This window comes from Callospermophilus lateralis, chromosome 18 (genome assembly GCF_048772815.1).
Source record: "Callospermophilus lateralis isolate mCalLat2 chromosome 18, mCalLat2.hap1, whole genome shotgun sequence".
NCBI classification, from domain to species: Eukaryota; Metazoa; Chordata; class Mammalia; order Rodentia; family Sciuridae; genus Callospermophilus; species Callospermophilus lateralis.
Window position 1 is genome coordinate 56,655,297 of NC_135322.1, and position 24,690 is coordinate 56,679,986.

General features: G+C 38.1%; 1 protein-coding gene across 6 annotated transcripts in view; it reads left to right on the top strand.

Annotated features, from left to right (window-relative positions):
• Positions 1 to 24,690, top strand: part of Cntnap4 (contactin associated protein family member 4) — a 237,004-nt gene that overhangs the window by 205,572 nt on the left and 6,742 nt on the right. For 5 of the 6 annotated variants that reach the window (XM_076837934.2, XM_076837938.2, XM_076837939.2 and 2 more), the window contains 4 exons: positions 7,311 to 7,550; positions 9,205 to 9,429; positions 10,761 to 10,894; positions 11,691 to 11,778. In XM_076837934.2, the coding sequence (XP_076694049.2) occupies positions 7,311 to 7,550; positions 9,205 to 9,429; positions 10,761 to 10,894; positions 11,691 to 11,778 (687 nt within the window). The remainder of the gene's footprint in view (positions 1 to 7,310; positions 7,551 to 9,204; positions 9,430 to 10,760; positions 10,895 to 11,690; positions 11,779 to 24,690) is intronic. The other variant, XM_076837940.2, reaches the window with a different exon arrangement.

Genomic DNA, 24,690 nt, shown 5'->3' on the forward strand with positions numbered 1-24,690 from the left:
TTTTACCAAAACTTCATCATTTTGTTTGTCAACAAATTTAGCAGCAAATTATTGTGGGATGTTTTAAAGAACAAAGTTGTTTCATAATCCAAATATGAAACACTAGAACTTTCTTTTTTTTAAAGAGAGAGGGAGAAAGAATTTCAATATTTATTTTTCAGTTTTCGGCAGACGCAACATCTTTGTTTGTATGTGGTGCTGAGGATCAAACCCGGGCAGCGCGCATGCCAGGCGAGCACGCTACCGCTTGAACCACATCCCCAGCCCCAGAACTTTCAATAGCAAATACGTTTGCCATACTTATCTGGAACCCTCATACTATAAATATTAAGTTATAGGTATTTGAATATGTAAATTTAGATTTCAGTTATATTCTTCATCACACTGACCAGGTCTATGTTGATGATATTTATCAGCATCTGATTTTTTTGACATGAATGTTTTGGTGATCTCTCAGGAGTAGTCCCTGCAATGGGGCAATAGGAAGGAGCCCAGTACATGTTGCCTGCTTATTGCTTTCCCCCTGTCCCCGAGGACCAGTCATAGAGTGGCTCCTATTGCACAGCAAGATTCTGAGGCAAGATGAATGCTTTAATTACTGAGGAAAACCAGTAAAAATAATAGAAAATACTTCTAGAAAATGTGTGGCAGCTGGGCAGCAATTATATGTAACAATTGAAATAGGAATAAGGAAATGATGAATGGCATTGCCGAGATAAAACTAGTGTTAGTCCATATCCAAGACCTAGGGGACAGGGGGCTTTGAACAATCCCGTTGGTCCCAAATACTAGAAAAATTATCTTCAACCCATCTAAAACTATAGGATGCCACATGCAATGAAGGAGGAATAGCAATGAACAAAAACCCTTGTTGAATAAGTGGAAAAGTGGACATCAATGTGAGGGTGGTGGTCAGAAACAGGAGCCTCTCGGTGGTGGACGTCTCCTCTCCCTTAAGTAATCCAACCATCATATCACGTTGCTTTGCATAATAAGATAGAGATTCACCTGCTCACAGCCCATCTTGATCCATTCTCATTCTTAACTGTGGTACTTTATCCTTACCATTATTTTCATATTCTTTCGCTTTGCCGTTGTGTGTGTGTGTGTATTTATGTCATATCTTCAAAGTCTTACTTAGAGAGGCCACCTATTACTTGGAAAAACCAATTTTTAGAAACCCGAGGCTTCTTGGTATTTTCAACCTCTGCCCTTGACCTTGATAACACTGAAAACTCAGTGTCCAGGGTCACTGCTGTTATCCTGGGCTCACAAACATTCAGCAACCACGGAAATGATGGAGAGAAAAGAATCAATCATTTTGTAAGCTGAAGTGTGACAGTGGTCATTTTCTATTTTGGTTTGTCAACTCAGCATTTTTTCCTAGCAGCTTCTTAAATTAGCCTTGAATTGATTTTCATTCAACCAGCTCTGCGATTTTTGTTTCCTGTCTAAATTCCTTTGCTGACAAGTTTTTACACGAGCTAAACTCCAGTTCAATATGTTGTGACTGGAACCTGGGAAGGTAGGACCACTGACATAATCAGAAGCCATTTGCATTGCACTTGAGCTGGATTCAAATCAACAAATATTTATTGAAAATCTAGAGTGAACAGTCTCTAGATGGCATATGCAGAGGTCGATACTGAACTCTTAAGTGTATGGAAGCCCTGAGCCCATTGGTATCCCCTAGGACATTTTGGAAAACCTACAGTGCCCTAAAAAAGATATATTTGTTTACTGTCAATAGGCATTTGAGTAGTTTCAAAGATTGGATATTACAAATAGATCTTTGTACTATTTTATTTTCTTTATTTCCTTTTTTTGGGTTTATATTTGGAAGAAGAATTACTGGTCATAGCATTTTTATATACTGAGCAGGGGATACAGCCAGATCTCTATGACCATTTGGATATCCTTTTATGAAGTGACTATTCAAATTTGTTGTCCATTTTCTACAAGGTTGTCTTCTTTAAAAAAATAAATAAATGTATAAGAATCCTTAGGTCTTTTGGGCCTATGTCATACAAGTTTATGACAAATATCTTCTCCCTCTCTGTGAATTGAGTGGGTTTTTATATTGCTAGTGGTGTCTTTTGATGAACAGAAGTTCTTTATTTTAATATATTCCACATTTTCCTTTTTTTAACTTTCAGTTTTTGATATGCTAAAATATAGTCATGGGAAGGGAATATCAAATAGCCTTATGTTTGAATAATTTTTATTTCAGTCTAATTTTCTTTTGTGGTAGATGTGCTCCCTTATTACCAATTCAGTACAATAAAGGTCATATTTCTCTTTAATGTAATCATATCATTTGTTTTAATTATGTTCTCCTGCCTTCCTCCAGGTGTCTTTTTCATGATTAGCCTCCGAAGCCCTCAGTGCACTTTGTTGGGTCCAGTGGGTAAACCTCCTTGACTGTTGACTGGAGGCAGAATTCAGATGGGCTCTCCTGGGACTGGAGAATGTGACTAATACTGTCCACAGTTCAATTCCGTAAATTGGCCCTTGCATGGTCAAATCAGAGAGCTGTGTCGGCCTCCATAGGGGAGAAGCCCAGGTTATCACCCCCGGGACAGGTGTTCACCATTGAGTTTGGCTCAGGGAAAGGTGCCTGAGCCCCATGGCCTGTCAGTGTTGCTCACCAGCTGCTTCCTCAACTATAATAGTTCTTTGAAAACAGTCTCCCTCCTCCCTGCCCTCCTAGGACTTTGCTTAATGAAGAACACACGTGTGAAAAGACTTGTCATCTCACAGCCTTCTTGGCTAACTCATTATCATCATTTCTGCAAGGCCATCTTCCCACAGGATGGCTGAGGAGGGAGAGATCTACTGTGCAATGTTTTCCCTTTGGTCTCCTGATTTGCTCCTGCGTCGGCCCTGGCGCAGGTCACTGGCTTGCCCTATGCTGAGTTGTGGTTGGGGTCTTACTTGTCTTCCTCTGCCACAGTGACAGGGTCAGGGAGAGCCTCCGGACTTTGGAAGGTGATTTCCGTAACCTTGAATTTTAAAGGGCAATATGAAGATCTTGATTTTGTTCTTTCTCCAAGGCTCCTAGGCCAATTATGCAGTTTTTCCCTAATTAATCCTTGATAATATTGGAGCACAGCACATGCATAATTTGCTTTAAAAAAATCAAAGTTTATCTCAAAGTTCTTCCTGCCATAGCAACATGGAAATAGGAAAGAGCCACCTCCTGCTCAGTGCCAGCAACACCTGTCACTTAGACTAACTTCCCGAGGATAAGGAACGTGGTGGAAGGATTGGAGCAACTGGCAAAGGCTAGCCTGGTTTCTACCTGGCGCCTACCCCAGTTATTTAGGTGCAAGACCTCAAGACTGCTGTGTGGGTGGACAGAGCCTGTTGTGCTCAACCATGCAGAAAGCAGCCTCACAAGATACTCAGTTTCTGTGAAGTTCCAGAATTCATTACGTCTGATATGGCATGGCAAGTAAATTGATAGGAAATTAATTGGAAGATAGTTCTGAACATAATAGCTCAGCAGAAACATCCAGAATCAATTAATCAAACTGTAGCTCATTTTAATTGGACATACTCTAACCCTGAAAAGGCACAGCAATCTTTAATTAAGCTTTCAAGCCCAATCCCATTTACATTAGCCATGTTTTCCAGAGCAGTTACATCTGGAAATAATAATAAAAAAAGTTATTTACCTGAAACCTAATGGTATAGTAAAAACCCTCAGTACATGTGTGTCGTGACTATTTATGTCTAATTAGACTTTACATTTTCCCATCACTTAAAGATGTCATTTAAAACTATTTCACTAGGTAAACATTACCTCTTTGAAAATACAGAATAAAGACATTCTGTTTACAAAGCTCAATGTTGATTTTCTTCTCATTGTTACAAATACCACTGGAGCTTATATTTTGTACACAGGCATACTTAAACACACACACACACACACACACACACACATTTTTTTTTTCTGTTTATAACTCCATCCTTTGGCAGTCTCGTGTCTGTTTTACCATTAACACCATGTGGTCCTCATTTGTCACTCTGTCTAAATTTATCATCAGACTAGGAGCCCTTCTAGACCAGTGTCAGACACCGTGCAAGGTAAAGAGCTGCTGTATGAAGCTTGGAAAAGTTAAATGCCATTCAAATAAAAAAATGATCTGAGCTTTAGAAGGAAAAGAAGAGTTTCCCTTTGAACCATATTTTGGAGTGGAAAGAAAGGGGGCTGCCTTGAAATGAAGGTTACTTGTGGATTTTGATCAACCTCTGCTTCTAACTAAATGTGTTTATTCTAAATATTTCCTCAGTTGCCTCTGTAGGCCAATCCCAGAGCTTCTCTATGCCTCTAATTCCTCGTCATTCAAAACAAACAAGAAAAAAAAAAAAAAAAAACAAACTGGAATAGCTAAGAACTGACTGTGTTTAGTTGTTTGATCCCAAGGTATTTAGTTATTGTTATGCTACTGGCATACTAAGATAAATACCTGAATTAGAGCTATGTGGATGTTTCAAAGCAGCAGACGCATAACAAAGCCATTTAAGGTGACTGTATTCTAGAGACTATATGCCATGACCTAATGTAGTATGACCTGAAGTAAATGAAATATACAAGAGATACACCTCTCATCTCAGTTTCACAGCATGTGATCCTCTCCTTAAGGTTTCTGTGTCAAAGATTAAGCCAAGGCAGGCTGCCTTCTCCAGGAAAGATGCCCAAAGAATGTTGGCTGAAGACTTGGAGCCCTAGGTGCATAGTGAGAGGGAGTCTAGAGAGGTGTGAAGTCGAGAAGAGTTGCACCTAGATGTGGAAAGACAGAGAGGAGTTCTAAGAATAAGGGTGGAAGAGGGACTTCAGGAATGGCAGGAGATGGACTAAATGTAGAAGGGATTAAGCAAGAAGATTGCCAGCTCTTCTAAAACTCTGAGATAAAATTGACTCTTTCCTTGCCATGCCCACATAAAATTGGAATATGTCTGACCCCAGACATACACTACTTGTGAATTTATAAATAGAAGATATGACCTGAACCTTTAAGACCTTTGTATCCATTGAAGAGGCACAAGTAAACTGAAGCAGTTTGAACACAGAAATTTTAATTGGGCAATCTGTATGGAGACCATTATAGAGATGAGTCTAAGCTCTAAACAGTGTTAGTGCCCTATAAGTCCAAAATTCTCAGAATTCGTTTTTTTAAAAAGGATATTCCTTTATCTATAAATGTATTATTCGTTTATTCAGAAATGTTTATTGAGTTTGGTTCTCCTTCTCAGGGCAAAGGACCCCAAGCATCCCTGCGGGGCAGAAGGTGCTCCCCTCCTGAACCCCGGGAGCAATAACCCCATCCCCTACTCACTCCGTGTGAGCCAAGGGTGGGATGAATGGGGTCATTAGTCACTGCACAGCTCTGAAGGATCAGCAGTGACCGAAGTACTCTTGTCAAATGTACAGTCTAATAAAGGGACATGGATACAAAATTAATTCTTGAAATGTAAAGCGTACTCGACGATGATAAAGACCTATTTATTTAGGGTTTTTATGGCAAGTTTTGGGGGGATCTGAATGAAGTTTTTTATCTCTGGATGAAAACCGAAGCTATTCAGGCTAGATTTAGGAAAGTGAATTTGAAGACGAAGTAAATGTGATCTAGGAAAAGAGAATCTGTACAGAGTAGGACAAGATCCCAGCGGTGGGCCGCCATCTGTTCAAATATGGAGCTCCATTTTAGAAAGCTCCATGACCATCTAATCACCCCTCAGTAGAATTGTCAGATTGTTTATTTATTGTTATGCTATGCTCTCTGTTATTCTTTTTTTTTTGGTTCCAGTTCTGAATATTAACTTAGTGTGTTTCTGGATACAAATTTCTGTGTGAGTCTACCTAGGTCTTACATTCCTCTCAGGGTGGTGCTTACAAAATGGTGGACACGTGTGACCATCTGAATACAAATCACCCACGAAGCTTGTTGACTTGGACATTCTCAATCCTGTCTTTGAACCACGGAATCAGCCCTCCACGGCTATATTTTTAAGAAGCCCGCCATGTGATACTCACATTCCTCAAAGTTTGAGAACTGCCTTAGGATAATTAGGTGTGATTTCAAGCAAACATCCCAGACCTCTTTAAGGTTGACTTGATAAATGCAAGTTATGTATTCAGTAGATGCCACAGTTTCTTCATCAATTCCCTTTGAGAACCTTCCCAAGCATAAAACAATGAAGGTCAGACCAACCTTTAGGAAAAAAAAATCACTGGGAAATATCCCAGAAAAAGTAACTACTGTGATACTCAATTACTGTCTTTTTAATAAATGGATAATGATTATATCGATGCAGAGTCACATTGGGAAAGCTCAAGGATTCTCTAATAATTCTCGTGGAGTTAAGACTAACAGAGCCAGGGTCAGGTTTCAAGAGACAGTTACCCCCAGACAGATGCTTATTTAAAATTGTAAAAGCAAAAAACTACATAGCAATAATAATACATATGTTTATTATTTTGAATGAAAGTAAGGTCCATGTGGTTCCTTGAAATAACGAAACTAAAAAAAAAAAAAAAAACTTCTTCAAGATAAGCTTAATCCTTTTTTAGAAAACAAGTGTGGAATTTATGCTGTGCCCTTTTGAAGCCTAGAGTTAGTCAAGAAAATTGTAAGAAAATTGTTTCCTAAATTATAATTGATCTTCTAATGTTTTATTGTTGCCTAATAATTATAAATAATAAGGGGTTTCATTGTGGCGTATTCTTACTTATATATAACACAATTTGATTAATTTAATTCCCCAATATCTCCTTTTACCTTTCTGCTGACGGTCTTTCTCTACCCTGATATCTTCCTTTTGCTTTTATGACATCCCTTTTATTTATTGACTTTCCCTCTGGCTTCCACATACAAGAGAATATATTCAATACTTGTCTTTCTGAGCCTGGCTTATTTCACTCCAGATCCATGCATTTTCTTGCAAATGACATAATTTCTTTCCTCTGTATGGCTGAATACGACTCCATTGTGCATACATACCACATTTTCTGTATCCAGTCATCGGTTGGTGGATACCCCGTCTGGTTCTGTGACTTGTCAACTGTGAATTGCGCTGTGATAAACATGGTGTGCATGTATCGCTAAAGCCTGCTGCCTCTTTAATCTTCTGGGTCAATACTAAGGAGCGGGATCGCAGGGTTATATAGTGCTCCTCTAATTTTGGTCATTTGATGTCAAGTCCCCATTTTTACTCTTTCCTGTGAGGCCACAGGTTGGTTTGGTATTTAAGTTTCGAATAAAACACCTGGGAACATGTTTGCATTTGCAGTGTTTCCCTTCCAGGGGGGACAGCCACCAGACAGAGGGGCTTTCTGGGATGCATCCGGTCTCTGCAGTTGAATGGGATGGCCCTAGATCTGGAGGAGAGAGCCATGGTGACTCCTGGGGTGCAGCCTGGCTGTCGAGGACATTGTGGCAGCTACGGAAAGTTATGTCGCAATGGAGGGAAGTGCAGGGAGAAGCCTAGTGGGTTCTTCTGTGACTGCTCTTCCTCCGCCTACACAGGGCCCTTCTGTTCCCATGGTAAGTGTGACATTAGACACTCTAACGCGGAAATTTATCCATTATGAATAAAACGTCTGTTAGTTCCTTGCAGTGTAGCCATTCAAAACAAAACTATTTCCACTCTGAATTTCTTTTGCAGAGTATCTATTGAATGCCAATCATATTTTACTCCTTAGATATTTGACTCGGTTTTTGAAAAACAAGTGTCTATTGCAGATAAATTCACAAATAGTCGCCTCTAGGTGTCTTCAAGTGTTAGCGGCTCAGTTTGTGCTTTTTTTTTTTCCATCTAATATTGATGCTGTTAAAGAATATGCCTGTCAACAGCGTGCCCCATGGGGGCAGTTCTCTGTTTTAAAATCATTAAAAGCTGTATTGTTATTTTTGACCAAGACGTTCAGCAATGCAAGGGAATATAGAAAGGGTTATTTTTATTTTTATTGGGTTGTTTTGGCCAAACAAATATTTTCTGTTAAATATTGATGTACAACAAAATAGAGACACTCACACATTTTGTTGTATGGTATGATGAATATATGCTGGAAAAATAAAATAACAGTATATTTTGTAGCTTCTATTATTAACTGATACATGTCATGGAAGAAGAAAAGAACAAGGTTAAGTTTAAGTGTTCTGGACAGACTTCTCTAAATTCACAAACATTTATTTTACTTGCATAGTTTGTCATAGAAAACTGACCTTAATTAATTTAAATTCAATTACTTTGTTTAAATGTCTCTGGGCTACTGAACATTTTCCTGAAGGAGGCTAACAGAAATTGGCTCCAAATCAAAGCAACTCCTGATTTGCAAAGAAAGCACTGGAATCAGTTAGTGAAAGTTGGCAAAAGTACACCTTTCAAGGCATCTGCTTTTATCAAGACTAAGCTGTAATTTAAAAATCGACTTGTGATAATAATGGCGCACTGCTGGTCCCTCTAGGAGGCTTTTTACATTTAGTGTTAAGCCCCTTCTTCCTGGGAACCGGTCTTCATTTTCTAGATATAGTTTCTAGTTCATGTTGCTAAGTGAAGTCAGTCATGTTTCTCGGCACGTGGGCGCATGTGTGCACACCCCCCCCAACACACACACACATGCACACAGACACATTGTGTTGAATATAAAAGGTGCCCTGAAATGCCAAAGGAATTAGATGACCCACTAAGCATCATCTACGTGCATATTCAACAAACAGTCCTTTATAGTGCTGGGAAAAAGCACTATATTCAAAACGGATTCTTCCTCCCACTACCCTCTTCATTGGCATGCATGTGTATTTGTGTGTGTGTGTGTGTGTGTGTGTGTGTGTGTGTGTAAATTTGAGATGTGTGTGTCCTAACTACAAAATAATAAACAGTTAAGATTAAGAAAGTGGATATTCAAGGAGCTGAAGACAGGCAGCCTGGCTTCTGTCTGAACTCAAGAGAAGAGATACTAACTAAGCTTTCAGTTCTCAATTTACGATTAATGAATTAATTTTGTGTCATCCTAACATACAGCCATTTTAAGAGCCTTTATGAAAGTCCTGTTCGTTGACTATGTTATTCTAGTTGGATACTGCTTCTTCTACCTATGGAATTCATTTCTTAAAAGTATTATGATGTCAATTAACATAACTAAAACAAGATGCTTGTACTTAAATATTTTAACATAAAATATGCATGTCCTTCCAGAGATTTCTGCATATTTTGGATCTGGCTCATCTGTGATTTACAATTTTCAAGAAAATTATTCCTTAAGTAAAAACTCAAGCTCCCACGCTGCTTCATTTCATGGTGATATGAAGCTGAGCAGAGAAATGATCAAATTTAGTTTCCGAACAACACGGGCACCCAGCTTACTGCTTTACATGAGCTCCTTCTACAAAGAATACCTTTCTGTTATCATCGCCAAAAATGGTGAGTGCTATTTAGATGAGAGAAAGAAAATTGAATTAGGACTGTAGGGCACTAATATGAATCGTTCTTGGGTTCTTGCTTCTCAGACTACTACCAGGGAACAAAGAGTGCACCTATGTTGCATATTAATGTCTCATTTTCAGAATATTTGCTTTTTTACAACTTAATCTAAAGAGATTATTTAAAATAACTAAGATGCCTTTATCTCTTTATAATTTTGATAATTTTACATATGCAATTCATATAAAGTGTTTATTATATTGAGACTCTCAGTATCAGTTTTGCAGTTAGTTCATTTACAAATAAAATATCTCCTTGTATATGACAAATATTTCCTTCTAATCAAGTAAATAAGTATTAAGGGAGTAGTTAAGGAACCAGCATCATGCAGAAGAAAATGCCCACAAGATGATCTGTTAGTTCTAATAATAGGCAATGAACTACAGGAACACTGTGTGTCCATTCAGGGTTATGATATGTGGATTAGGAAATATGTGTAAGATAGAAACCTTGTGACAGAAAGCCACTCACTGCTATGTTTCTCTACCTTACATCTGGATTAAAGATGAGAATTTTAGAAATATGTTTTCTTGATGAGAAAATAAACAAATATACAAATGTGTGAATATGTTATTTCAACAAAATCAAATATGGCCCAAGAGCACTGAACACCTCAATAAAAATATGGTTGTTCAGTAAGTATATTTACCCTCACTGTATGGTTTTAGCTTGCAGTTTATATATACATTAGGATATTCTTATTGTTTAAATTGCAAGGCATACTATGAAATAAATTACTTGAAATCTCTGCAGGCCATTAATATTAAGTCTAATGGCAAATTTGGCTTAAAATCATTCATTTCGCCCTAATTCCATTCCAAAGTCCGTGACCATGACCAGTTGGAAATATTCCTCATCTTTAGTAAAAGTGTATTTGTTTGTAATAATTCCATTAGTTAACTATCTTCCGGTAGTCTGAGATATATATTTTAAGTATGATTATATAAAGAGAATATCATTACAGTAGTCCATAATAGTTTGACATTTCAGAGAGACTTATTCTTATTCTCCTTTGTTTAAATTAGAGACTAGTGCAGAAGGGATGCAAGAAAGAGAAGGTATATGAACAATATGCTTGGTCTTGATTTTGAAAATATTGTTGTTTTACTTAGAAATTGACTTTTAGGAATTAAATTTACAGGGTACACCCAAATGAATGATTGTGAATTTCCCATTGGATATGAATAAACAGCAGCAGTACAAGGATTATGAGTTTTTATAGATTTTTAAATGCAATTTCTATTCAAAATATAACTTTTTTTCTGCTTTAGGAAGTTTGCAGATAAGGTACAAGCTAAATAGATATCAAGAACCTGATGTTGTTAACTTTGATTTTAAAAGCATGGCTGATGGGCAACTTCACCACGTAAAGATTAACAGAGAAGAAGGAGTGGTCTTTGTAGAGGTAATGGAGAATATCCATCAGAAGCCATAGTTGTTCTATGAGTTCCCAGCATGGAGCACCTGTTGTAAAAATTTGATTGTGAATAGAATAAACAATGGTCCTCTTCAGATCATAGACAGACCACTGAATGTGGTCAGTTTTTTAAGCAATAAAATTCTGCCCAAAATATTATTAATATCTGATACTTAAAATGTCCAATTTTCTTAACTGGCTTTTCCCTGGTTGGTAGGGAAAAGATGTCTTAGTTTATCATTAGCGTAAGTCCATCATTATTCCAAGGAAAATGTCTACTTATAGGATGGGTATAAAGCCAACAATAATTCTAAACAGAAAATGAATGTAGGAACAGAATATATTTTTAAGAAAAATATAAGTCCCAACATAGAAACTGGAATTATTCACTTTAACAGCTTTTGAAGAAAAGCACTGATTTTTCAACCCTCTATACAGAAGAAAGTGTCTTAACTGTAAGACTCCAGTAAAAATATCAAGCTTTGAGGTAAAAAAATATCTTGTCCCTTTTGGTTGGCTTTACCAATCTTGGATTCCTCATACAGTGGAGAAAAAAAATTAAAGCTATCTAACAGGATGGAAGGTGGGATGAATGATACCTGAGTGTGGATAGAAAAAAATCCACCTTTTTAAGTCTTTTTAAGTATATATTTTTTTCTAACCCTTTAGGGCCAAACTTAGACTTGCTTCTTTCATCATTTTATTTTCTCTTTCTTTTCTTCCTGTTCTTCTTTCTATAAAACAACATTCATTTGGATATGTGCACCTCGTGACAATTTTGTAGATTGACGAGAATATAAGGAGACAAGTTCACCTGGCATCAGGCACAGAATTCAGTGCCATCAAATCTCTTGTACTGGGCAGGATCTCAGGTAAGTGAGAGATGTAACCTTTCCCTGAATCATTATCCATGACCCTGGGTCAGAAGAATTGCCTTACAGTCATTCAAGCGTGCACACACACAAACACACACACACACACACACACACACACACACTTCATCATGTCCAAGACTTTGCCCTCATTTTAATTATGAATTGAGTGATGATCAAGATGCAGACATATGTAATGGTGCAGAAGGGCTCCCTGTGGGATGAGCAAACATCCTCCTCTGAAAGGAAGGTCACCCCGTCTCTGTCATGTGTTAGCCCAGCAGAAGAAACACAATTTTATTCTCACACCTCAAAAATATCAAATGAAGGTAGAAATAACAAAGTCCATGTCAATCAGCTGCCAAGTATACAAATCCTCATCTAATGATAAAATGATAAGTTTTAAAAGAAATGTAAGGAGAAGGCAATTTCCAATGAGCAAATATGCTTGTGGTGGTACTTGGCTCTTGTTTGCCTGATTGCAGCCTTGTAGTTGCCAGTAACTCAAGCCTAAACTCAAGGTAAGTGAGTGACTTATAATTCTTACTTATTGCCATCATTACTTCTGATAACCTCTCTGCAGTAGAAACATACTATTGCCGTTTTAACATTAAAATATGTATGCATTTTTAATACTTGCCAACAGGGACTGAATTAAAAAATAGGGAAGTAAACCTTGAGGAAGATTTTATTTTTAGTTATAAATTATAGATATTTCACATATTGTTATTTCACATAATTTGATAGTGGGGGAGGCATCTTTAAATTGGTTTACATTGCTAGTCTGTTATTTGACACTAACGGAACATTTTGTCCAAGATAGTACATAAAATCTTTTATTTTTTGACCTTTTCAGTTATTTGTACCTCGATTAATCATTCCTTATGTTCCCTGTGCATAGTCTCAGAGTCTTGAGGATGTTTGATTAAACCCATGGGTGAATGATCAAAATATTGGCCCTTGAGAAGGTTAATAGCTAAGTTTATAAATATTTATAGGCTTTCAAATAGTATGATGAGTACCCAAATTATGTGCTCTTTTTTCCTGCAAACAGGGGAAATATCATGAATTATTTGCCTTTCCAGTGGACATAAAAGATATGTGTATAAGACTACTTAGTTATTTGGAAGCATATCTGAAAAATTCCAAGTGTCTCGCAGTGTTAATTACACAAATTCAACTACTGAAGATTGACATTTATATCATTTGCTCTATGGATGCATGCATAGTCAATAACACATTTGGCATGAAATGGTAATATTTTGTAGCTTTAAAATTGATTTAAATCCTGGCCCCTGATGTCTAATTAGTGAATAAGACAATATACACTTTCAGTCTGAGCACATGCATATTAGTTTTAGACCAAGTTTCAAACATACAAAAGCAATGGCTAGGCCCTCAGTTAAAAACAGAAGGGAAAATATTTACTTATTTCATATTTGGCATTGGGAAGTATTTATATCTATTTCAGGCCACTGTAGAGGTAGGGACACTGGCCTCTATGAATTGACTATTTAAGTTTGAATATATACGTAAGATGTTTCTAGACATTATTTTCCCCTAATGATAGAGGGTTTTATTCCACTTACAACTATGGCATAGCATAGGAGGCCAAAGGAAATTTTAAGAAGAATGAAATCCTGTCATTTGCAGCAAAATGGATAGAACCGGAGTTCATTAGGTTAAGTGACAGATGCTGCATGTTCTCTCTTCCACGTGGAAGCTAAAAAGAGCAGCCTGAATGTAGAACATTGACTACCATAGGTTGAGTGGCACTGGGGGAGTCTCAGGAAGAGGGAGGTGGCGGAGGCTTCCAGAGCACAGCATAGAGGAGTCAGTTCCAGTGTGGCACAGGGCAGGGGTGGGGGACCATAGTTCATGATAACCCATTGTACATTTCATGAACTACAAGAGAAGAACTCAAAGTCTCCAAATGTGGAAAAAGGACAAAAAGGGTGAAAATACTAATCATCCTGGTCTCATCAATACATGTGAATTGACATATCACACTGGATGCCATAAATATATACAATGATTACATGTCAATAAAAATAAAGTTGTATTGGAACAAAAAAATCCCAGTAGACAAACAAGCAGCATCAACAAACCCCAAAAGCCTTAACGGTGGGGGGCATCTTTTTCCCTAAGGCTCTCTGCCCTGGGGGCGGTGGGCTGGCTGGGAAGGAATGAGAGCCCTAGAGGGTCTCAGGATTAGAGGGGGTCATCCTCTGCTTCAGATACTGCCTGAAAACTTCTTTGCATCAGGTTCACAGAAGGCTCTGCTCACGACTCTCTTCTCCATTCAGCCTGTGGGCCTGTAACTCTTGTTACTCATAGAATTTAAAGCATGTGCAGCTGGTAGTGTATAGGAGTCCCCATCCCCCACACTCCACATTACCAGAATCCTCAGTGAGGGGAAGGATGAGCTCATATTACATTCACAATATCAAGAAGGCACATTAATTAAGTAGGTTTTATGTGCAAAATATACCATGAACTGTGGCAGAAAGTAATGAAAAAAAAAATCATCTAAATAAAACAGCTCCTGATCTCAAGAGCTCTTCAGTCTAGCAGGTTCTGAAATGAGGCATGTACCAAAATCTATAAGATAGTTAGTTCTAAGCATCATGGGTCATGTTGACAAATCATGTTTTTAATCTTCAAATTTAACGCCAGAGTTACTGATAAATTTTTTTTGTGTGTATGAGTAGAAATTTGTTAAATATATTATAAAATAATTATAACACTGGTCTGCATCCTGTGAGGAGGACTGTGCTAGCTAAATGGTAGAATGACATTTAATATGTTTCCCTTTTTGCCAGTGAATATGGAAGGTTAGTATGGAATCAAAGATGTTAACGTTTTTATTCAAGTTGCGTATTATTCAAATGCATATCACTCATGTTTGAAAATAAGATTCAAGTCCAAATTGGGCAATGAAATTTATAGTCTGAATCAATTCATTCTCCCAAAAGTATAAGTGATAATTTATTTAATATGTGCCTAAGGTGTGAATCATGAGGAAGACTAATCATTTGTAATTCAAAGGAGACTAATAACTTACGGTAAATTTTGCATGGTATATGAATTTATTATAAGTGTTATAGGTTATAGTATTATATTTGGTATAATATATTAATTTATGATAAAAAAGATCAATAGGATGGTTAAAAGGTGAAGCTATTAATTTTTCAAAGAACATTGCCCTGTTTGGAAGTTACCTATTAGGTTCTCTGAGAAACAACTACCAAGACACAATGAAACATGGGACAGTTTTATTAAGGGGACACTTATGTAAGAGAAAATGGGGTGGTGGGATTGATTAAGGCTGGCTGAGCCATCCAGCTCTCTCTACATGTAACGGAGAGAGGGAGGGCTTGTGAGATCCGAGTGCTAGCCCACTGTTGCAGTCTAAGAAAGATTTAGCAAAGTTTTTGGGAGCCCTTGAGTCAAAGTCAGAGGAGTCCCATGTTTCCCAGGAACAAGCTGTTGGCATGCCTGCTGTGGTCAGCCACTGCTGGGGACAGCCCATGGAGCATTTGGCCATGGCCCAAACTCCAGGAAAGTTCTAGAGTCTGGCAGCTGAGGTCCTCTACTTGGAGGTCTGTGAGGCATGCTTCTGTGGCTTATCAAGTGTGGTTTTCACTTTGTTAAGCCCATTTGGCTCATAGATTCATCTGTTGATTCAACACATTATTTGTAATCACCTGCCATGTGTTCAGAGAATAAATAAGGCAAACATTACCCCTGCTCTTATGGAGCTTGTGGTAGTGGACATTCGTAACCATTGTATAGCATGTTCCTACATGTCTTTTGGAGTATAACGGACCCCTTATTGCATGGAGAATAACGGGCCCCGTATTGCTTCAGATAAACAATCCAAGATCACCTTCCAAATTATAATATATTAATAAACCTCTGTTTTGTTTTTTTTTGAGGGGGTGTACTGGGGATTGACCTCAGGGGTACTCAACCACTGAGCCACATCCCCAGCCTTATTTTGTATTTTATTTAGAGACAGGGTCTCACTGAGCTTAGTGCCTTGCCATTGCTGAGGCTGGCTTTGAACTCATGATCCTCTTGCCTCAAGCTCATAAGCTGCTAGGATTACAGATGTGTGCTACCATGCCTGACTGATGTACCTCTATTTAAATTTTTTTTTTTTTTAGATATTTCTTTTAAGGGAACAGAATATAATTGACCTTTTTGGGGGTGGGGAGTTGTACTTTGATACATTTTCTGTTTCTTTTTTTTTTTTTTAACTGGTTCTTTTTAGTTCTACTTGACAGTAGAATCCACTTTCACATAATTATACAAGCATGGAATATATCTTGTTCTAATTCAGTCCCCAATAACTCTTCTTCCCCTTTCTTCACCACACCTCCTGCTCCCTTCTCTCTATTAGTCTTTCTGCCATTTACCCATAGTTACTTTTTTAAATTAATTTCTTTTGGATATCCACGATGTTGAGATTTACTGGGGTGTATTTCAGATATGTATATAGGAAAATTATCTCAGATTCATTCTACTATCTTTCCTTTCCACATTCCCCTATTTCTTTCATTTCTTTTGTCTACTCCACTGAACTTCTATTCTCCACTCCCCCGCCCCACACACACACCTGTTATTGTGGGTTAGCTTCCACATATCAGAGAAAATGTTGGACCTTTGGTTTTGGGTATTGGCTTTTTCCATTCAGCATGATAGTCTCCAGGTCCATCTATTTACCAGCAAATAACATAAAGTCATTTCTTGTAATGACTGAATAATATTCCATCATGTACATATAGCACATTTTCTTTATCCATTCATCTGTCAAGGTCACCTAGGTTGGATGCATAGCTTGGCTGTTGTGAATTGAGCTGCTATAAACATTGATGTGTTTGCATCACTGTAGTATGCTGATTTAAAATCCTTTGGATTATATACTGAGGAGTGGGATAACTGGGTCAAATGGTGGTTCCATCCATAGTTTTTTTGAGGAATATCCATACTGCTTTCTAGAGGGTTGCACTAGTTTGCAGTCCCCCTAACTATAGTTGCGGGTACTCTTTCTCCCACATCCTTGCCAACATTTGTTGGTACTTGTATTGTTGATTATTGCCATTCTGACTGGAGTGGATGACATATATTTTCAACATATGTGTCCATTCACTGCTTTTAATAGCCGGAAACCCCAAAATAAAATACCTGTCTTCTCTTGACTTTCCCTAGTCCTCATTTCTTAAACTTAGGAAGAAGTGTGGGCCTAATTTGGGGCATAACTTGTAAACATTATTGGCAGATATCAAATGAGGTGGATGAATTTAATAAAACAATCTCTAATGGTGGTGTGATAATATGGTGTTTCATCAGCTTTTGCTACTGTGACCAAGAACAATTTTAGAGGAGGAACAGTTAATGTGGGGCTCATTTTTCTGAGGTCTCAGTTGGTAGATGGCTGACTCTATTGCTTTGGGTCTGAGGTGACGCAAAATATCATGCAGAGAGAGACTGCTCCCTTCACTGGGGACAAAATATAAACCCAAAGGCATGCCCGCTCCTCCAGGGGACCTTACCTGCCTGTAGTTACCACCCGTTAATCCCAATCAGGGGATTAAGTCACTGGCTGGGTTCAGGCTCTCATAACCCAATCATTTCACCTCTAAGCTTTCTTGCATTGTCTCACACATGAGCGTTTGAAGGACACCTGATGTCTAAACCATAATAGAAGGCAACTGTTTCTAACTCCCTATTGCACTTAAAATATAGAAGGACTCACCAGGTGCAGTGGCACATGCCTATGATCCCAGTAGCTCGGGAGCCTGAGGCAGGAAGATTGCAAGTTCAAAGCTAGCCTCAGGGACTGGGGTTATGGCTCAGTGGTAGATCACTTGCCTAATATGTTTGCAGTACTGGGTTTGATTCTCAGCACCACATGAAAAAATAAATAAAAAAGTAAAAAAAAAAAAAAAAGAAGAAGAAGAAAGCCAGCCTCGGCAACTTAGTGAGGGTATAAGCAACTCAGTGAGACCCTGTCCCTAAATGAAATACAAAAAATGGCTGGGGATGTGAATCAGTGGTTGAGTGCTCCTGCATTCAATCCCCAATCCCCCCAATCCCCTGCAAAAATAGGACTCAGTGACTTTGGTCATAGTAGTGTATTGATGGTTCCAAGCTGTGGTTGGAAGATCAAGGGTTTACCTGAGCAGCTCACTTCAGGTGATACCATTATCAGGTGACTACATTTACTTTTCACATTCAGAGATCCCTGTAAAATTAAGCCCTGAGTTATGTGCCTGGATAATTTTAAACTTTAGAATAGTTGTATGATTTATTTAAATAAAAGATGGTCGATGGTTTCACTCTTTCTGAGTGATGGCTTTTACATATTCGATGGGAGGCTGAAGAGCCAAGAGGTAACCCAGATTCCTGCAGTTGAGATTTGGGCCAGATGTCAACAGAGTGTACAGTTAGCAAGGAACGCCCGTCTACCAACGTCCTCTGAAAAGCTTTAAGAGCACCTTCCAATGAACGGGAATCCTTTATATAAGACTTACTTTAATACCTAGAGCGGAAGAAAAAAGGTGACCTAGATAACGGAAGGAGGCTGATTTTGTAAATATATTGTGAAATGACTCCCAGGATAATGGGCTAGTTATTTTAAAAGCAAATTTTAAAAGAGGAGAAAAACAAATTGATCTTAAAATCTTTTAAAAATTTATCAGATCCATTGCTTTTTAATTTTTAAAAAATAAAACTGTCATAGACTATCTCAAATGTATAGTGTAACTTCATCCTTGTGAAGACTTAGGTAGATTGCAAAGGGTCATTCATAGCATTAGACTGGCCATAGTTAGAAACTTTCAAGATACCCTTTTTTTTCCTATCATGATAGATGAATATAGATCAGAATGAACATTTCCCAAACCCAAAGAACATTCACGATGCCAAAAGAAACATATTACTTGATTTTAATTACAGAGCAAATGATAAGGTGAAAATCGTGATTTTTGTCACGAGGCACATGTAATCTGGAGCACATGGTCCTTCTGGGGTAAGGTGACAGATGTAGCCTCTGATGACGGTGTCCCCTTCCTTGTCCTCACTTGGTAGTCAAGCATACTAAAACATGAATTCTGCTTACATTTCAACAAATACCAATGATAAAAGCAAAAGTCATTAATCCCAAATAGTCTATTTTCAGGTGCCAAATCTTGAAACCTGCATGCAATGATAAAAGAAGAATTATTTCTCAAATAAAGAGGAGGAAAAGATAGGACTAAGTAAAAATAAAGCCACCGTGAGGCACTTATGCTAATGTGGAAATGAATTTATTAAGGACTAGATGTGGATAAAAGAGAGAGGCTGGGGTTAAGAAGTGGATAACAAAGCTTTGTTTGAGATGGGGAGTGGGGCTGTAGCAAGCAGGTACTTGATGATTCAGTGTGATAATAATCTCAGGATGGGTCAGAGTGAGAACTCTGAAATTTGAGTTCTGCCTGATGTCGTCTGTTCAGTGTAACAGAGTCATAGAGATGATTTTCGTGTTGTCCTAGCACAATTTGATATTGTTACCAAAAAAATTACCTTCTGCTTCATATCTGCTAGTCATGCTTATTAACAGTGATTGGAGTAAAAAAAAAGTTGTTCTAGTTCAAACTCATGGATAGATCTAGGTCCTGATAGACAGAGAAGAGGCAATTCCTTGCAATCTCATCTTCCTTGTGCAAAGGCAATGAGCCAGATGTCATTTCTTTATTAAGTACGTTCTTCATAATGTCATAAGTTCCAATGTCAAAGTGAGTGATTTGTCTGCGAGTTCCCTTAAGGTACATGTTTATAGGAAAATTGTATAAAAACATTTCTCTAAGATGGAGTTGACCAAAGGAAATAGGCAAGTATAAATTGTTTGGTTAATTCCTGAGGCTTTTATTGGGTCACAGTTCTACCACATGAAAAAAAAAAAAATCCCAATTAAGATAATTACATAATCTTAAAGTTGCATGAAACCTCTTATGGGAAAATGTGCCCATGTTTGAAATAATGATATCATTTAACCCATTGTAAAAATGACTATTCAAAGGCTGAGCAAAGTTCAAAGTTGCTGTTTGTTACTTTTTATGTCCAATTTACAGTCGTGCACAAACACAGTAGCTTGTTGGTGTTTGACAGTGGCAATGGGGAAAACCAGGTCTCATCAAACCAATGGGGTGGATTGTCCTCCATAATTAACGGGCTGTGTTACACTTGCCTTTTGTATCTGAAATGATTGTAAAATTAAGTTCTGAGTTTTGTTCAGGGGTTGATTTTTATGTGAGAAGAGTTTTCTAAAAGCCCGAGGACTGTTCTCGCTGGTTCTGAGCAGTAGCTGTGGTATACTCAGAAGCGATGACCCATCGGGATCATTTATCTCTTCAGAGCTTGCAGAGCCAGGAAATGCACTCTGATTTCTGCAGTGGCGATTTTGGCCAGATGTAAATAAAGTGTGTGGTCTGAGGGAAGAGAGCATCTCCTCCTTCTCCCCAGGAGAGCTTTAGGAACACTCTTCAATCTCAAGGATATTTTAAGAACAACCAGCTTCAAAGCCAAGGGGGGGTCTATAAAAAAGTTTAATTAGATTTCTTAAGGTCACTGTGATTGGGCACATATCTTGTCAAATGATACTTAAGATGAGACAGATTGTGCTGAGAGCAAAAGAGAAGTTCAGGTGAGAGTGAGATAGCTACCTGTAAATAACTTGTGTATTAATTAGGTTTTCAAGTTCATATCGCAGAGCAGTGCGTTTGGCAGGCGAATAAATATCTTTTTATGATGAACTTCTCCATTATCTACATAGCATTTGTTGCATGCTTTGCCATTTTTTTCCCACTAACTCTTTTCTTGTGGAGTCTTGGTGTAATTGTATACAAGGAAATAGAGCACAGCTTGGTTCTAGCCCTGGCTCTTCCTTTGATTTATTTCACCATTTTCTGGAAAGTCTTCCTTACTTTATCTTTATGGATTAAAGATATTGAGATTCTTTTTAAAGATGGTTCCTTTTCATAGGTTTGACATTTTCAATGACTTATATTTGTTTTCAAAGTTTTTATATTTAATTTTTTTTTTTTGGTTATGGGAGTCCCTAGAAATTTTATGAAGCACTGCTTGTAATTGTTCTTACATTTACTGTCATATCTTTCCAGAAACAGTTCTTGCTCTGTGATAGAAAGGCACTCCATCGAACTCTAATTTCTTGGTACTCCATTTTTCTTGTGGACCTTTTGCTAAAAGTTTTTCTTTTTACACAAATGGAAATCATTTCCTTTGTTGGCCTAGACAATTGAGGCTTATTTTTTAATAGGCAGGACCATCCAAGAATCTAAGTCAGAAACATCCAAAACACAGTGGTCTTATCAGGATTGCTGGAGAGAAACATTTATCTCTAATGCCTTCCTCTACCTTCTCTTTTCTAGCCCTATTTACAGTGTTGGCATTTCAGGAATCAGATAACAGGAAAGATGTATATTTTTGCTTATTGGCTTTGTTAGCATAATAATCAAAGCAGATAGATGATGCTCTATATTTCTTTTTTTTTAAATTATTTTTATTTATTCTTAAGTTTTAGGTGGACACAATATCTTAATTTTACATTTATGTGGTGCTGAGGATTGAACACAGTGCCTCGAACATGCTAGGCAAGCCGTCTACCACTGAGCCACAACCCCAGCCCCAATGCTCTATATTTCTAGGGTTAGCCTTGCTTTTGAGCAACTTAGGGGTATAGCTATTTATTTTGTTGGATTCAGTTCTGGGAAGATAGTGGCTAAGTCCCTTGCAGTTTTCCTCCACTGTCAGTACTATTTCCACCCACTGATGGCCTCAACCCCAGGAGTCATGGTCTCTAGCCCAACAGGGAGGATGAATCTAGAGAGTGCCAGTGAGACAGCTGTCCTGGGTCTCCCTACTTTCTGGGTTGGAGTGTCTGGGGACCAGCCTACAGAAATCTCAGGGAGAGAATTTGATTTGTGTGGGTCCTGGGGAATGCTTGCTTTACAGAGATCCCTGGGTCCCTTGGTAAAAGATCAGCATCAGAAAACACGGATTTGCCAGTTTTCTCAGTTTCCCACAGAGCTGAGGTTGAGCTGAGATTTGGGTCAGGTCCTTTCCATTCCAGTATTGGGTGAGGAGAAAAGACTCCAAGGTGTTCTGAAGCCACTGCATTGCAGTTCCAGGGCCACAGGCCACTACATTGTTCTCTGTGTGTAATGGTTAATTTGAATTGTCAACCAGATTGTATTAAGAGAAGCCCATGATTAAGAGGCTTATAGCTGTGTCAATGAGGGTATATTTAGGAATGATTGGCAGGTGGGATAGCCAATTGAAATGGAGACCCTCCCTAAGCATGGGCAGCACCATCCAATAGCATGAGGGCTTGGGTGGAATAAAAGTTGGAAGAGCAAGGAAGAAGCAGCAGATACTAGCTTAATTCTTCTTGAATGAGTTCTTGATTGCTGCTGGGATCATCTGAGGATATTGGACTCATGCTATTTCACTCTTCCAAAGTGGACTCTTTCAGTGATTCTCCAGAAAACTTCAGTCTTGGACTAGGGTAGCACCTTGATCCCTCTTGTTCTGGGGCTGTAGCCTCTTGGATGGTGCAGCTACTGGCTCTTTCAGCTCTCCAGCCTGCAGACAGCCATTGTGGACTATCCAGCTTCTGGTCGCATAAGCCAACCTAATAAATCCCCTTTGTATAATTGTACTTCGTGTTGATTCTGTTCCTCTAGAGAAGCCTGACTAATACACTGTATTTCAGCCAAATAATGCAGGAAGTTACTGAACACCAGCAAGTAAATTTAGAACAAAACTTTGTACTTAAACAAATTGAACATCAACAAAAGAGGAGGAAGAAGCAAAGCAACCAGAAAGAATCCATATCAGAGTGGAGCTGTTCAAGGAGACCACGCCAGCATGAGTAGAATGTAGTAAGAGCAAGTAAAGAAAATTGTAGCAAAGCAACAGAAAGAACCAGAGGAACTAAAAAAAATATGATTTCCCCCCCAAACTAAAACATTACCTGGAAAGAATGATCTTTATGATCAATAAGTAAAAAGCATTTGACCCACACAGAAAAAAGCCCTAAATGATAGAAATCAGGATGGGAAATAAAGTACAAATGTACAAAGGAGACTTCATGTAAACAAATGTCACTCTATAAAGATCAAAAGGGGAGAGAAAACAATTGTTGCTTGCACAGTCTATGAAATGTTCTAGGCTCAATAAAAACTGTGGGTACAGAGTGAAGGAGCTCACCATGTTCTCTGCAAAACAGTGAGAACAAACACTCACCTAGGAACCATCCAATAAACATGACAAAATCATGAGGAATCTTACAAGTTTTGAAAAAGAAAGAATAGAGACAGAAGGTATGATAGTAATATCCATAGAGAACCAGGTAAATAGGACTGTGAAAGAGTCATCCCTAAAATAAACACACTGAAAAATAACCTAATCCATCAAGATAATTTCCTGTTCCAGGTTCCCTCCATCACTTGGGCCAGTTTATTTTCTTCACAGTATTATCGCTCTTGGAAATTCTCATTGCGTTTCTGTTTCTATGCTTATTATCTGTCCTCTCTCCTAAAATGCAAGACACCTGAATTGCAGGGAATTTGTTTCCTGTCTTTAGCTCTGAAAATAGTAAACACTAGCTCACTGTCAAGTTTTAAATTTTAAGTTTCAAGTTTTAAAGGTTTAGGTTTTTGCATGATAATTTCTAAGTGGGGAAGGTGCATTTGGTTTGTAAATATGATGTTTCAAAATATGCCTCATGCCAGATTTTTTAAGGGATATGAATTTTGACTCTTCCATTTTTTTTTCAGCTCAAAAGGTAAGATTATTTTAAAAGCCTCTAGAAACGTTATTCAACATTTGAACCTTGTAGAAGAAATGGGAAAAATACTATACTGATTATGTTACTATTATATTTCTTTTTTTTTAATTTTTCATTAAGTTTAAAAAAATCTCCCCAAACAAGAATGCTGTCATTCTCTAGAATATATGTAAGTTTGATTGTGCAGTTGTTCTTTCACGTTGACGGGGTGTTGGTTTCAGGACCCTGTGGACATCAGGATCCACAGATACTCAATTACCTTTGTAGACAGCGGCACAGGTTTGCATATGACCTATGTACGTCGCCCATGTACTTGAAATCATCTCTATGTTACTTATGATACCTAACACAGTGTAAATGCTATGTAGACATTCATTATACTATATTGTTTGGGGAATAATGCACAATAATGGTCTGTGCATGTTTAATACAGACACTGTTTTTTAAACAAATATTTTTGATCTGAGGCTGGTCAAATCTGTGAATGTGTAACCCACACGTACAGAGGGTGAACTGAGTACCCAATCAAATGAGCAGCTTCTGTGATAGTGGACTATTATATCTTTGGTTCTATCTACATGGTGTCCCTATTAAACAGCACAGATGCTGCATATCGAGGGCCAATCACATGCTTCAAAAGCTCCCAGTCTTGTGTGTGTGTGTGTGTGTGTGTGTGTGTGTGTGTGTGTGGCAGAGTAACATTCCCTCAGGTTATCCTTATTTAGGGAGACAGGAAAGCTGAAGTGGTTGCGGGTAGGAGTGTCAGACATGGCCCCTAGAACTAGAACACCTGGGCCTGAACACCTGTGTTCTGAGTCTGTTCATGCAACAGCAATACATATATCACTACTTCTTCTGTCTTTGTTACAAGACCTAGATACCTGAAGCCTTTCCACAACTGGTGTTGAGATTTCCCAGGTTAATGAACACACATTTTTCAGTATGCCTAATTAAGAACGATAAGGCAAACTCTCTGGAAATGATTAAAGCCCCCACAGGAAAGAGATGCGATTGCTCTAATCTTTGGTTTCCTTTTTACAGAGAATGACTCTCATAAT